We start from the raw sequence: 12,753 nt of genomic DNA on the forward strand, positions 1-12,753 counted from the left end.
CAATTGCAATCGTTTAAAACCAACTCTAAAAATTCACTTCTTTTGGTATACTTTTCCTTGTTTTGAACTGCAGAACATTAAAAAGCTAGTATAAAGTGCAACAGTGCTTAAACATGTCAGTTTTGTTCATATATATATGTACTTATAAAAAAGAAAAAGAATGTAAAGATGTAACACTACATTAATTTATTAGTTAAAAAATTTAAAAAGCCTTCCCTTTTACTCACCTATATTAAAATTGCACTAAACTAGTATCTGAATGAAGAATATATATATATATATATATATATATATATATATATATATATATATATATATATATATATATATATATATCTATCTATGTCATTTTATGTCGGTAAAACCAAAAGGGCACTGAAGGACAGAATTTATGAGCATATGAACGACATCAAGGTTAAAAAGGAGACCAGTGCCCTTTACAAGCATACTACTTTATGTAGTTTGTTTACAGATTTTAAATTTGGTATTTTGGACATGGTTAAAATAGACATCAGGGGAGGGGATGCTAAAAACATTCTACTACAAAAGGAGATTAGGTGGCAATTGAGACTGAGGTCGAACATCACACCAGGTCTCAACAAATATATTAATATAAAGGCCATTTTAGTGGATAAAGCAGGAACTGTTTGATTCCCATCTCATTAAATTTTGATTTAGTTCTGGTAAATTTATAAACAATATCACTAAATGATAATATATTTTTGTGACACATACAACCCTATTATACACATATATTTTTAAAAATATATATATATAAAACATGGTTTTAATGTTCAGGACAAGGTCATATATTTTTAATGATTTTTTTTATATATTTATTACCTATATATATATGCATATTTTTATATTTTATTATTCATTCAGATACTAGTTTAGTGTAATTTTAATATATAGGTGAGTAAAAGGGAAGGCTTTTTAAATTTATTAACTATAATAAATTAACAGTGTTATACTTTTTTTACATTTTTTTCTTTTTTATAAGTACATATATATGAAGAAAACTGAATGACATGTTTAAGCACTGTTGCACTTTATACTAGCTTTTTAATGTTCTGCAGTTCAAAACAAGGAAAAGTATACCAAAAGAAGTGAATTTTTAATTTTTGGAGTTAGTTTTAAACAATTGCAATTGATTGGATAATTTGCAAATTAGATGATTGTTTTTAAAGTGTATAAAAACTGGAGGCACCATTGGTTCACTATCTGATGAAGTCTGCTTTGGGCAGACAAAAGCGTTCATTTAGTTGGATTTTACTGTTTGTTGGAAAATTAAAGAATTGATCTGTCGGTGGTACGGAATTTTGTTAGTGTAATGCCAGCCAGCTTGATATTAACACTTGCACAATATTCAGCTACCTTAATAGCCAGAAAACATTTCACCATGTCATGTCACAAGAAATTACTACTGTGACAACCTTTTAACTACACACAGCATCACAGGAAGCTACTAGGCTAATGGCCCCAACTTACCCACATTCTTCCTCAATCAGCACCTACTGGTTGGATTAATAGTTTGCTCTGGAGGACTTCTCGTTTAAGATGGAGTGTTTCCAGTTTAGGGCTTGCTCCCTCTTACTCAGATAGCAAATTCTTCTTCTTACTATTAATGGCAGTTGCCCACTAGACATGTTTGCTCTTACCTGAGGAGCCTGTTTTGGTCCTATCAGGTACAGCACTAGATATGTTTGCTCTTACCTGAGGAGCCTGTTTTGGTCCTATCAGGTACAGCAGTCTCAATGTAGTTGTATAGGTGTCTGTATAAACCATTGTTTTAGAACTCTGCATAATTGCCAGTTCCATCTGAGAGGGGAGGTGCAGAAAAGATTGTTATACTATCCCGCAAAAGGTTATAATCTGCTTTGGAGAAATACATTTAGTTTGCTTGCTGATGTGGGGGGCAGGTGTGATAGCTACTTCAAAGGAGACTGATCTGTGGTCAGATTCCATCAAGACCATCTCACAGTGGAAGTGCTATAGGGGTCCCCCATACTAAGAAACACCAGATCCAGTATATTGGCACCCGGAGTTAAAGGAAAATTCCACCCTAAAATTAAATATTTTTTCCACACACTGTTGCCTGACCCATTTTAAACACGTCAAAAATCACTCAAGTGCTTAGTTTAGAATTTCAGCCCATTTTCCATGGCATGGCTACCAATGGGGTTTGACATGTCAGTGTTCTTGTTCTCCCACAACCCTCTTTCCCATAATGTTTTGTAGGACTCGTGCCAGGCATAACAAAGTAACTGAATTCCCATGCCATTGACATATAATGGGATTTGTGCAAGTCACTTGCCTTCTTTGGCTCAGACCTTGTTTTACGAAACACCTAGAAGTTATCTAGTTACAGCCACAAAAGTAACTAAACTGCAGGCCTTTGTTCAGGGCTTTTTTTTTGTAGTCCAAGAGGAATTGATTCTGAAAGGGTCTAAGTGCAGTGACAGTGTTAACACCTCTGCAGTAGTGTGTGTGTGTGTGTGTGTGTGTGTGTGTGTGTGTGGCCGGGGGGGAACGACGACTCAATTCCTCGAGCTACTACAGAAAACCCTGAACAAAGGCCTCCAATTTAGCTATTTTTCTGGCTGTAGCTGGATAACTTCTTAAAGTAAAACAAGGTCTGAACCAAACAAATTAAGGTTATTAGAGACAAAAAAAGAACCAGTCCTTTTACAAAGGGTAAAGTTGTTAACGGTGACTCTCACAAATCCCATTATATCAATGGCATGGGAATTCAGTTACTTATGTCTGGCATGAGTCATACAAAGCATTATGGGAAAGAGAAGGGGTTGAGGGAAAACAAGATCACACTGATACATCAAGCCCAGTTGGTAGCCATGTTATGGAAAACAGGCTAAAATTACAAGTAAAGCAGTTTACAAGCGATTCTGAGGTGTTAAAATAGGTTAGAAAACAGAGCGGGGAAAAACAGATTTTTTAGTTCTTTATCAAAGTCAAGGAACCTTTGGACAAGTGAGCGTGATCACGAGCAATTTACATAGTCAACAAATGAGTAGTTAGTCATCCAAAACCATGATGTTTGGATCTACCAGAGTATATCAAGATACATCCGAATATTCAGAGTGGGTGTCCTGTAGCTGGCAAAGACTTGAATACAGGAAAGGACTGGCACAGACCTCGGCAACACTGCCAGTTCCATCCGAGGAAGGTGCAGAAAAGCTATTTATACCATCCCATAAGAGGTTATAATCCAATATGGAGAAGTTTAGTTTACTTGCTGCTGGGGAGGGGTTGTCAGTTGTGATAGTGACTTCAAATGAGTGATTTATGGTCAGACCTCACCAGGGAAGCCCTGACAGTGGAGCTGCTACAGTGGTCCCCATAATGGGGAGCACCACATACAGGATTTTGGCAGCCCCTGTGGGGGGTGTCAACCACATGGTCCAAGGCACTGGAGTTAAGTTGAGGAACCTTTGGGGAAGTAGGTTTGAGTAAGAGTAATTTACCCAGATAATGGATGGGTAATAAAAGTGACCCAACACCACAGTGTTTGGATGCAGAGTGGACGTCCTGATTCATGGCAAGGTCCCCTAGCTTGTAATGACTTGAATAGGTGTCCTACCAGTTAAATGCACTGGAAGTATTCTCCAGGGAATCATGCTGTTTGACCAATCGGGAGCTATATTTACCTTTAATGAAAATGGATACACTACCTCCTCTCTCTTTCACACCTTCAGTTTGTGGTCTGAACGTGTGGAAGGAGGTGTAACCTGGTACGGCTGGGGTGTTCTCCACAGCCTTGAACCAAGTCTCCGTGACTGCATCTTCCAAGATTAGGAATACTTCCAGTGAGTGCAGTTTCGTATCAAGACTCCTAGCATTTAGCACCATAACTACGAGGTTGTTCTTAGATTAAGTTTTACTTTGGAAAAGTCATCCTTGAAACACTGCCTAAAAAAAGGCACTATGGGGGTGGCAAGAGCCTTAGCCAGTAGCAGAAATCCCAGGGGTGACAGATGAAGACCATCTATAGCAAAGCATAGAGGTCTGTCAATCATTGTCATCCCAGACTGACACACTGAATCCCCTTAGAATGACACCAGAAACTAAGTCAATCATTTTCTGCTTGCATTGAAGCATCATCCTAAGTAAAGGTAAAATGCCGCTTAAAGCTAGACATACATGCCTGAGACACAGTCTAAGAGCTCAGCCATGTATCTCTTCATATAGAGAACAGCAGTACGTCTCAAGTCGTTCACACCAACATGGACTATGACGGAGTCACACCAGTACCTGTTGAGAGACACTGTGTGAGGGGGTGTATCCTGGTATCTTGACAGCCGACCTTGATTTTTCAAGTTCAGCTTGATGAGAGGGACGCACGTGTGCCTCACAATGGAATCACCAGAGTCTGGAGTGTTTCTCCCCAGGACTCCGCTGAAAATCTACTTCATTCCAAGTCAGACCTTCCTGGTAAACAAATGTTAAAAACAACTAGATTTGGTTTTGCAGTTTGCCTTAAGGGCTTGACAGGCAAGACACTGGCACATGAGCTAGTGTGTATTGTTCTGCACTGGAAGTATGGGTAGCGTGCTTGCATTTGGGAGGCCTCTGGTGTTTAAGCACGTTTCTGGCGAGGACCTCCACGTACGTATGTATGCAGTGGAATAGGAGGAAAGGTGTGCATGCTGACAACCCGCTCATTGTCATATGCGCTAACTGGTGTGAGCATGGATTCAATGTTCTTAATATAACTGCATCTCACATATTGAGTTTGTGTGGACTAAGTAGAGGGTTGTCTGAACACTAGGCACCTGCTACACTGCCTCAGGATGCCCATGTCAACCAAGATGGCTGGGAAAACTGTCCATCTATAGTGTTATGGAAATGTATAGTCAGGAAGGGACATCAGACTTGGAATGGCTAGTGGGCAAGAAGTGTGTTGGTACCTCTGTGTTCCAAGTGACAGCAGACAGGGCTGCCAAAACCTCTAGAGTACCAATCCAAGTGCTAAGGAAAAATTTAACAAGCAAAATGCAAAATGAGTGTCTAAACGACCGACTGACCACTGCTATGCAGCACTGCATGATGGTGCGCTACACTCAAGACAAGTGTAAACGCAGGCCTTAGAGAACCATTTTAACTCAACCTACCTAATAAAGATGCTCCATCTGAGCACTAATCGAAATCACCCTAATTAAGATGGGACCCAGACAGCACTCTCCTCCCGCAAGGGTGCAGAAGGGCCCTCACCTACAAGGATGGCTTGAATTTGGATGTTTAGAAGTTACAAAACAGACCCAGAAACAGCAAACCTGGAACTGGCCTACACTACAGATGAAGTAGTGCACTGTACAGTAAAATGTAGCAAAACAAAGTTTAGAGAAATCAAGCAGACAGTAGAATGCAAATACAAGTTAAACGTGCAATGTAAGAGCAAAAGCAGGCATTTATGGTTAGTTGGAAGCAATGGAAGAACATTTAATGCTCAGGTGATACAAAACAGTCTAGATTCAGCAAGTCTTAATCAAGCATATGCTATAAAATGCAGAAGTAGCAAAAATAAGTGCATACAATTACAATCACAGCAGCAATTTCCAGCTTAGAAGGGTATAGGACACAATTGCCTGCCACCCCCCTCCCCCATGTAAAATAATTTGCCTGGATTCCAAAGTGCTTAACCAGAAAGGCACAATAAACCTTCGCCCAGCAAGTCCCAGCGCATAAGGGAAGAGGCCACCCTCTCCTCCCCATAGAGAGTAGAACGCAAACTTTAAAATGTAAAACAGGCTTGAAGATAAAGTCCTTAAACCAAAGCTGAGACTACAGTCAACTAGCAGGCAGTAATAAATGCAAAACAACTAAAGTAAAGTAGGAAGACAGAAATACAGTAAAAGCAACCGAAAAGCTTTCCTTTTAGTTGAAAGGGAGGAAAAAGAATTTAAGGGTAAGAAACTAAGGGGTGTGGCCTTACCATGTGATCTCATTGTACGAGACAGAAGTGAACTCATGGGATAGGACTGGGACAAGTGTCCAATACCAAATGTACAGTACAAGCAGGCAACTGAAAAGCCAAGTTAACAACAGCTGGGCAAGTGGATGGGGAAAAAAAAATCTGAGCCACAATCAAAACAGAGAAAGAAAGCCTGCAGTAAAACCCAGAGATATGTTCACAGAACACAGCCTTTGAATAATGCTAAAACAACAACCTAAGAGCAGCGCAGTAACAAATACATGGGGTTATTTTAACAAGTGCAAGCAGTGATCAATTCAACCAATAAATCCGGCACAGGACTGTAAAATAATTACAGAAATAGTGCAAAAAAAATAAATTTTATTATACAAAATATACCAACTTAGTAACTCCAGGTCCGAGAAGCACTCCAATTTTGCAGCCTACCACAGGTAAACAGCCAGGCACAAGATAGATAATACTGCAAATTCGACCCTGCATGCTTGACAGACTGGTATGACTGCTGATTACTAAAGGGAAATTTAAACAGGCAGAAAGAGGCTATGCTACTTATTAGCATAGCTTACTTCTACCCCACTAACAGTAACTGGGCATGGGTTGGTTATGTCCTATTATACCATGACCCCCCCATTAATATTCCAAAACGTGCACATTGTAAATTGACTTATACTAATGGAAAAAGGTCCAGTCGCCTGGACTTTTTCCATTAGTATAAGTCTCTTTTAAAACACCGTATCGCTATGTTAAGAGTTTAACACAGCGACACTTAAAAAAAGCAACGGAGATCTCCGCTGCCTTTTTTAAAGCTGTCTCGCTATGTTAAACTCCTTTAACAGAGAGTCAGGTGTGTAAAAAGCAACTGAGATCTTGCTTTCTCCATTGCTTTTTTTTTTTTTAAAACCTGTCTCTCTATGTTAGATGGGTTTAACAATAAGCAACGGAGATCTCCGTTGCTTATTTTAAAGCTGTCTCGCTATGTTAAACCCATTTAACATAGCAAGACAGGTTAAAAAAATAAAAGCAACGGAGAAAACAAGATCTCTACCGTTTCGCTATGTTAAATGGGTTTAACATAGCGAGACAGCTTTAAAATAAGCAACGGACATATCTGTTGCATATTTTAAAGCTGTCTCGCTATGTTAAACCCATTTAACATAGCGAAACAGTAAAAAGCAACGGAGATCTTGCTTTCTCCATTGCTTTTGGCCACAGCTCTGATGTACTGTGTAGGCATGCGCAGTACATCAGAACTGCCGCGGATACCAGACAGCTGCAAAGGGCAGCAGAGGCATTATACAATGCCATTATTTATTTTCTTAAATGGCATAGTATAATAGCAATAACCCACGCCTGGGTGTGGGTAATGTGGGATTTACCCACGGTTGTCTTTGTTTGGTCCCAAAGGCAAACCACACCAACCGTGGGTAAATCCCGCATTACCCACACCCAGGCGTGTTATTGCTATATTACTGTGTAGTGCAAACACCAATTCCTTTTATCAACCAAATCACAGTTCAATTTCCAACCTCCTAACTACACTGCCAGGCAATTACCAGTTGTGAGAATAGACATGAAGACAACCATCCCTGAAGATCAGCAAAGTACGAATTTTACTTAAGTTTCTCTAAGGAAGCCAGGTGGTATAGCTGTGAACAAACCATTGCACAAAGCAGGAAACTCATTCCCTTCCATTTACTATTTTTTCATTGCTGTGGTTTTGTTGTGGGGTAGTGGACAATGTCCAAAAGTTGTACACCCAATATCCAAAAGTTGTACGCTTAATCAAGTACAAATACTATAGGAAAGTAGCAGCGTATTTTAGTTTACATTTTAACTACTGCACAGTAGGTGATTTGGGGATCTTAGGATTATGAATGACTGTGCTTTTGAGCAAACTAGGTACACATGTAGGCAGTGGTAATAGTGCAACAGAATCATATTTTACTTAAAGTAATCACATGGAGTGTCATATAGCAAACTAAATATACAGGTTTTAGCAAACCCACAACAGAGCCAGAAGGGTTTATAAAAATCGATTGCAGGATTCATGCAAAACAATTACTGACATTACTAGTTTGGGGATCTCCACAAGTGCAAGAGATTGAACAAATTATGAAACAGTGACAACAGTAGTCTGTGTAAACATTTAATTGTATTCCTTTGAGGGTAGCTGGTGAGACAGGATGGTGTAAGTAAAACTTTGTCATTAACAAGACCCCTGTAAAGTTATATAGACACACTCGCAGCTTCTTAGTAGATTGATGCACAATTAAAACAAGCCAAAATATATATTTTATAGCCACCCTACCCACAGTAAGAAATCAGAAATAAAAAGGAAGGAGTGTTTGGTATGCAGCTGACGTAGTAAACAAACAGCAGTTCCAGGATACTTCATAGGCTAGTACTAGGCTACCGGCCCTAGGGCCTATACAAGCCTAGCCATAACAATTCCCTGGCCATTTCTTCCCACAATATTTACTTCCCTGGACCCCTGTCTAGCAGGGTGAATTTCCTATCTCCCATCCAATCGTCAAGGTTCCTTTTGAGGAGGACCAAAAAGGCGCTCTTGATCGACACGTATGGGCAGTCTATTCCAGAGTCTGGAGTCTCTCTGGGACAGGAACCTATCCCTCCCAGCATGTTTGGTTCATTGCTATGACAAGGTTTAGATCCCTGGAGCGTGTGGCTCTGAGCGATTGGGATTTCTTTAAGTGTAGCATGTCCAACAGCTCTGGGTTTGACATGGCCTTTTATATTAAGCAGAGATCATCTTTTGAGTAAACAATATGCGACAGTATAGCTAGAGAGTTTTTTTTGTTTGACGGTCAGCATAGGGCATCTGCTTTAGACCTACGATTCTTTTAGTGAATTATTTCTGTGGCCTTTCCAGTTGTTGCAGATGTCTTGAGGTACATAGCAAATGGGGCATTGTATTCTATAATTGTCTAATGAGGGATGACTACAGTGGGACAGTTACCTTTTTTCTAGATAAGTCCTTAGCGATGGTGTGCCACACAGAAGGATTTTCTGATTGTTGTGGCAATGTGGTTATTGAAGGCGAGACCACTGTCCATGTCTCATCACACTTTCAGTGTTTAGTGTACTGCCACCTATGTGGTAATTCACAGGTACATGTTTTTTCCCCCAAAAGGGGATAACTATACATTTCTTGGCATTAAGACTGAGCCCATGGCTCTGGCACCAAGCATCTGTTTCTGTAAGGCCCTTTTGTAGAATATCCCCATCATTTGGGGATTCAATAATGGCTCCCAGTTTGCAGTCATGTGCAAACTTTATTAGCCACAGTCCCTTACTGTTGGCCTGTACTGCAGATAACTAGATGCCAAGAGTGGTCCCAGGACTAGACCCAGGGGTACTCCACTTGTCTGGATATGGATCTGGGGTCTGCTAATTTTACAGTAGGGGTTCTGTCAGTAAGCCTGTTGGCAACCCATCGAGTGATGTAGGATTACTGCCCAGCATAGTAAATGTATCTATGATTCCAGAGTGGGGGATGGTGTTGAAGGCCCTGTCGAGGTCCACATAGGCTATGTGGACCGTCCAAAGTTCTGGAGTGATTCGAAGACATCAGGTACAGGAGACAAGACCTTCACAAATACTGTATGCAGTGCAGAAGAGGACACTAAAAAAGGACAACACACACCTTCCCCAAAGCATCATGTAATCGCCTAGAAAATCTCACCCAAGCCCCCTACTACATTAATAGTCAAGAGTAACCCACAAGAAAAATATATTCTCCTTTCCCATGATTTTTGCCCTATGTGGTACAGCAGAACGCACTAAACGTTGTGCAAACAGACGTATTCATTTTAACATAAAAGGAGTCTTGCATTCTCTCGCAGAACAAGACTAATCCAAACAGTGATTCAATGACCACAGAAGAGATTGTTAAAAAATAAAACCACGACCACACTAGGGAAAACTTTTACTATATTTTAACTTACTGCTACAGCAATTAGTCTAGTCGCCTTTAAAATACCTTAACTTAGACCTAGCTGTATAACATTTTAAGCATCTCATTCCAGGACATACTAAATAACTTATCTACTATTAGGAAAATTTGTATACAAGCCAAAACAAGTGCCTTTGTTAACAAAACGACCTACTCCTCAAACAAAAGATAAGGCCTAGTCCAATCAAAGCACTGAAAAACAGGCTTCCTCACCTCAAAATAAAGACAAGAAAAGCTTCCAAAATAAAGCCAAGGGAAAAAAAATCTCTATCATACCAGCAAAGGCATTAAAACGATGCCCAAAAATTGGCAAAGCATCAAACTCCTCCTCAAACCAGGAAAATCCTCAACACCACGGATTGTATTGTACATAGATACTACCTTCCCTCTTAAGCAACAGTCACAACTCTCCCCTAAAAATACCCACCTCTACCAGTGTCGACTCCAATTCCTTCATTAAGCCCAACCAGCCTCAAACAAATACTACCAAACTTAACACCCGGCAGTCTCGCAGTCGATCAACTCTCTTGAGTTTCTAAAACTAGCAGTCAGTCAATCTCCTATCCTATATATCTATACTAATTTAAAATCACTCCCATCTCTGAGCAATACATACCAATTATCTGGATAACTTCACACATGAGCCCCTTGCACAAAGGTGAACCCTCCACAGACTTCAACTAATCGACCTACTGCCATCCTCTCTCCACTAGCCAAAATCCTAAACAACGCTATTCAACAACTCCTTGATCACCTTATCAAAAGCAACCCAACTCCCAACATGGTTTCGACCAAGACATAGTAACAAACACGGCTGTTATTATCCTTGATCCTCTCTTCTAGCATATTTATCAAGGCGATATTGAAGTGTATTAACCCACCATTTAGTTCGCGCAGGAATCGGCGTGTTTTATGCCCCATTTAAGTGACTGTGTTGCTTTCGGCACAGATGCTGAATATTAATTACATTGCAATGTGTCAGGCGGGGCTTACAACTGCGCATCTGGTGGGTTAATACACTTCAATATCACCGAATAGAAAGGCACAGATACACAAACCCGCGTTACTTTGCGCGCAGTCACTAGAAACAAATCCCGAGTCGCTATAAATGCACGCTCAATGGGGGGGGGTGTACACTTCATGCAGCAGTACGTAATCGCACGTTGAGAAGTGGCGCAGTATCTTTGCTGAGCAGATATAAACCCTGGTTGTCCCGAACAGAAAACCGCCAATAATACTCAGAACGCGTACACCCCCAAACCCAGTTTAAAAGAGTGCTTCCACTGCGTCCGCAAGAACAAAGACATTGCTTAATACTGTACCGTTTCAACTCCCAGAAATGTACATAAAAGTGCATCCAGTAGAAGCGCTTTTGCCAACGCCAGTCGTCCGTAATGGTAAAGAATATGGAATTTTTATACGCGTTATGACACTGCCACGTTAGAATATCTCAGCCATAAATATGTAAACTCGACCCTTTTTGGTGATGGTCGGTTCGACAGTCCATAGTAAGCCACTTTACAGCATACATATAGCCATATATTCTATAAGTTACACGCTAAAACAAAGCTATTGAATTAGCAGCTGCAGACCAACATCGCAAGTCGCCATCCAAAAACAGCCTGCGGGTCTGATTCGAACGGCCAACTAAATAACTGAACCACTGGGAGATTTATGATAGCGTCCAAATAGCTTGTATCTTCCTTCAAGCAAAAAGTTATGAAATTAAACCACAAATGTCCCACATCACTTATCTAGAAGTCTTAATTATGGCCACAGTTTCACTCCTACTTCGCTTAACTTTTACATGAGCTACTTACACCAGTCCAAACTTCCACGAGGTATTTACACCAGTCACATATACTTCATATACAAGTGTTTTAACACCCATTCAGACAAGTGTAGAGCCAACAAATCTCGCATTCGCTAAAATCACTACAGATAATCTCAAGTGATGACAGAGGTTAAGCAACACATGAAAAAACAATCCCTAAAAAAAAAGAGTATTTTCAGAATTTTACTTATGCGAAAAAAACCTTCTCAATACCAAGCAAGGTGACAGTCTACTTACTTACTTCTTGCCGGCAAATGCGCGCGAAAGGTACAGATATTTCCACCTCCAATATCGGTTTCCGTTGTAAAATGAAATCATAATACATGGTAGTAATTAACCGCTTACTCAGACATTAGAACGCATTAAATAGTGAGCCATTTAAAACAGTACAAGTCAAGCATATCTGCCATTTCGGGACACATGGGCCTTTATAGGCCAACACACATATATGAATTAAATTATAGACAAACATATATAAATTAAAGTACTGCTGATTTTGAGACAGACACGCCAATTGACCATTCATAACGGTGCTAAAAATAAAACCTGTAGTGAACGGAAACAAACACGACCCATAATTACACTCTTACCTGATTTAGAAAAGCTACGTACTGTAGTGAAACGTCCTAGCTTAAAGCAATAATTATTCCAACTACATTAGATAGTACAATCTCCTACTGATTGATGGGAATTTTCAAAATGGCGGTTAGTTAAGGAGGCGGGAGTTGTACGGCCAATCAAGTACAAATACCACAAAAACGTAACACTTTATTTTGTTTTCTATTTTATCTTGTATACAGTGATTTGGGGGGTTTGTAGGGTTATAAACACGCGTTCGCTTTTGGAGACTGTCTTTTCCAGTATTTGGAGGGGAAAAAACAGTAGTTTTAAACGTATGTGCTGAAAACAGTGAATTGGCTGTTGGTTAATAGTGTGATATAATGAGTGACGTTGTGATACTTTTAAATTAGTATTTTCGCCCTGTTTTCCCTA

At 40.0% G+C, this 12,753-nt stretch overlaps 1 protein-coding gene across 3 annotated transcripts in view; it reads right to left on the bottom strand.

The window, feature by feature from the left end:
• Nucleotides 1-12,474, bottom strand: part of DEK (DEK proto-oncogene) — a 1,116,206-nt gene extending 1,103,732 nt beyond the window's left edge. Inside the window, exon 1 of one of the 3 annotated variants that reach the window (XM_044065276.1) lies at nt 12,351-12,474. Coding sequence is in view for 1 of the 3 variants with exons in the window: in XM_044065275.1 (XP_043921210.1) it covers nt 11,998-12,085 (88 nt within the window). In the remaining 2 variants the exon portion in view is untranslated. Of the gene's footprint in view, nt 1-11,997; nt 12,261-12,350 lie in introns of those variants that run through there. The other 2 variants (XM_044065275.1, XM_044065277.1) reach the window with 2 other exon arrangements.
• Nucleotides 12,475-12,753: the final 279 nt, after the last annotated feature.

This window comes from Protopterus annectens, chromosome 3.part0, assembly GCF_019279795.1.
Source record: "Protopterus annectens isolate FY-2018-M chromosome 3.part0, PAN1.0, whole genome shotgun sequence".
NCBI lineage: Eukaryota > Metazoa > Chordata > Ceratodontiformes > Protopteridae > Protopterus > Protopterus annectens.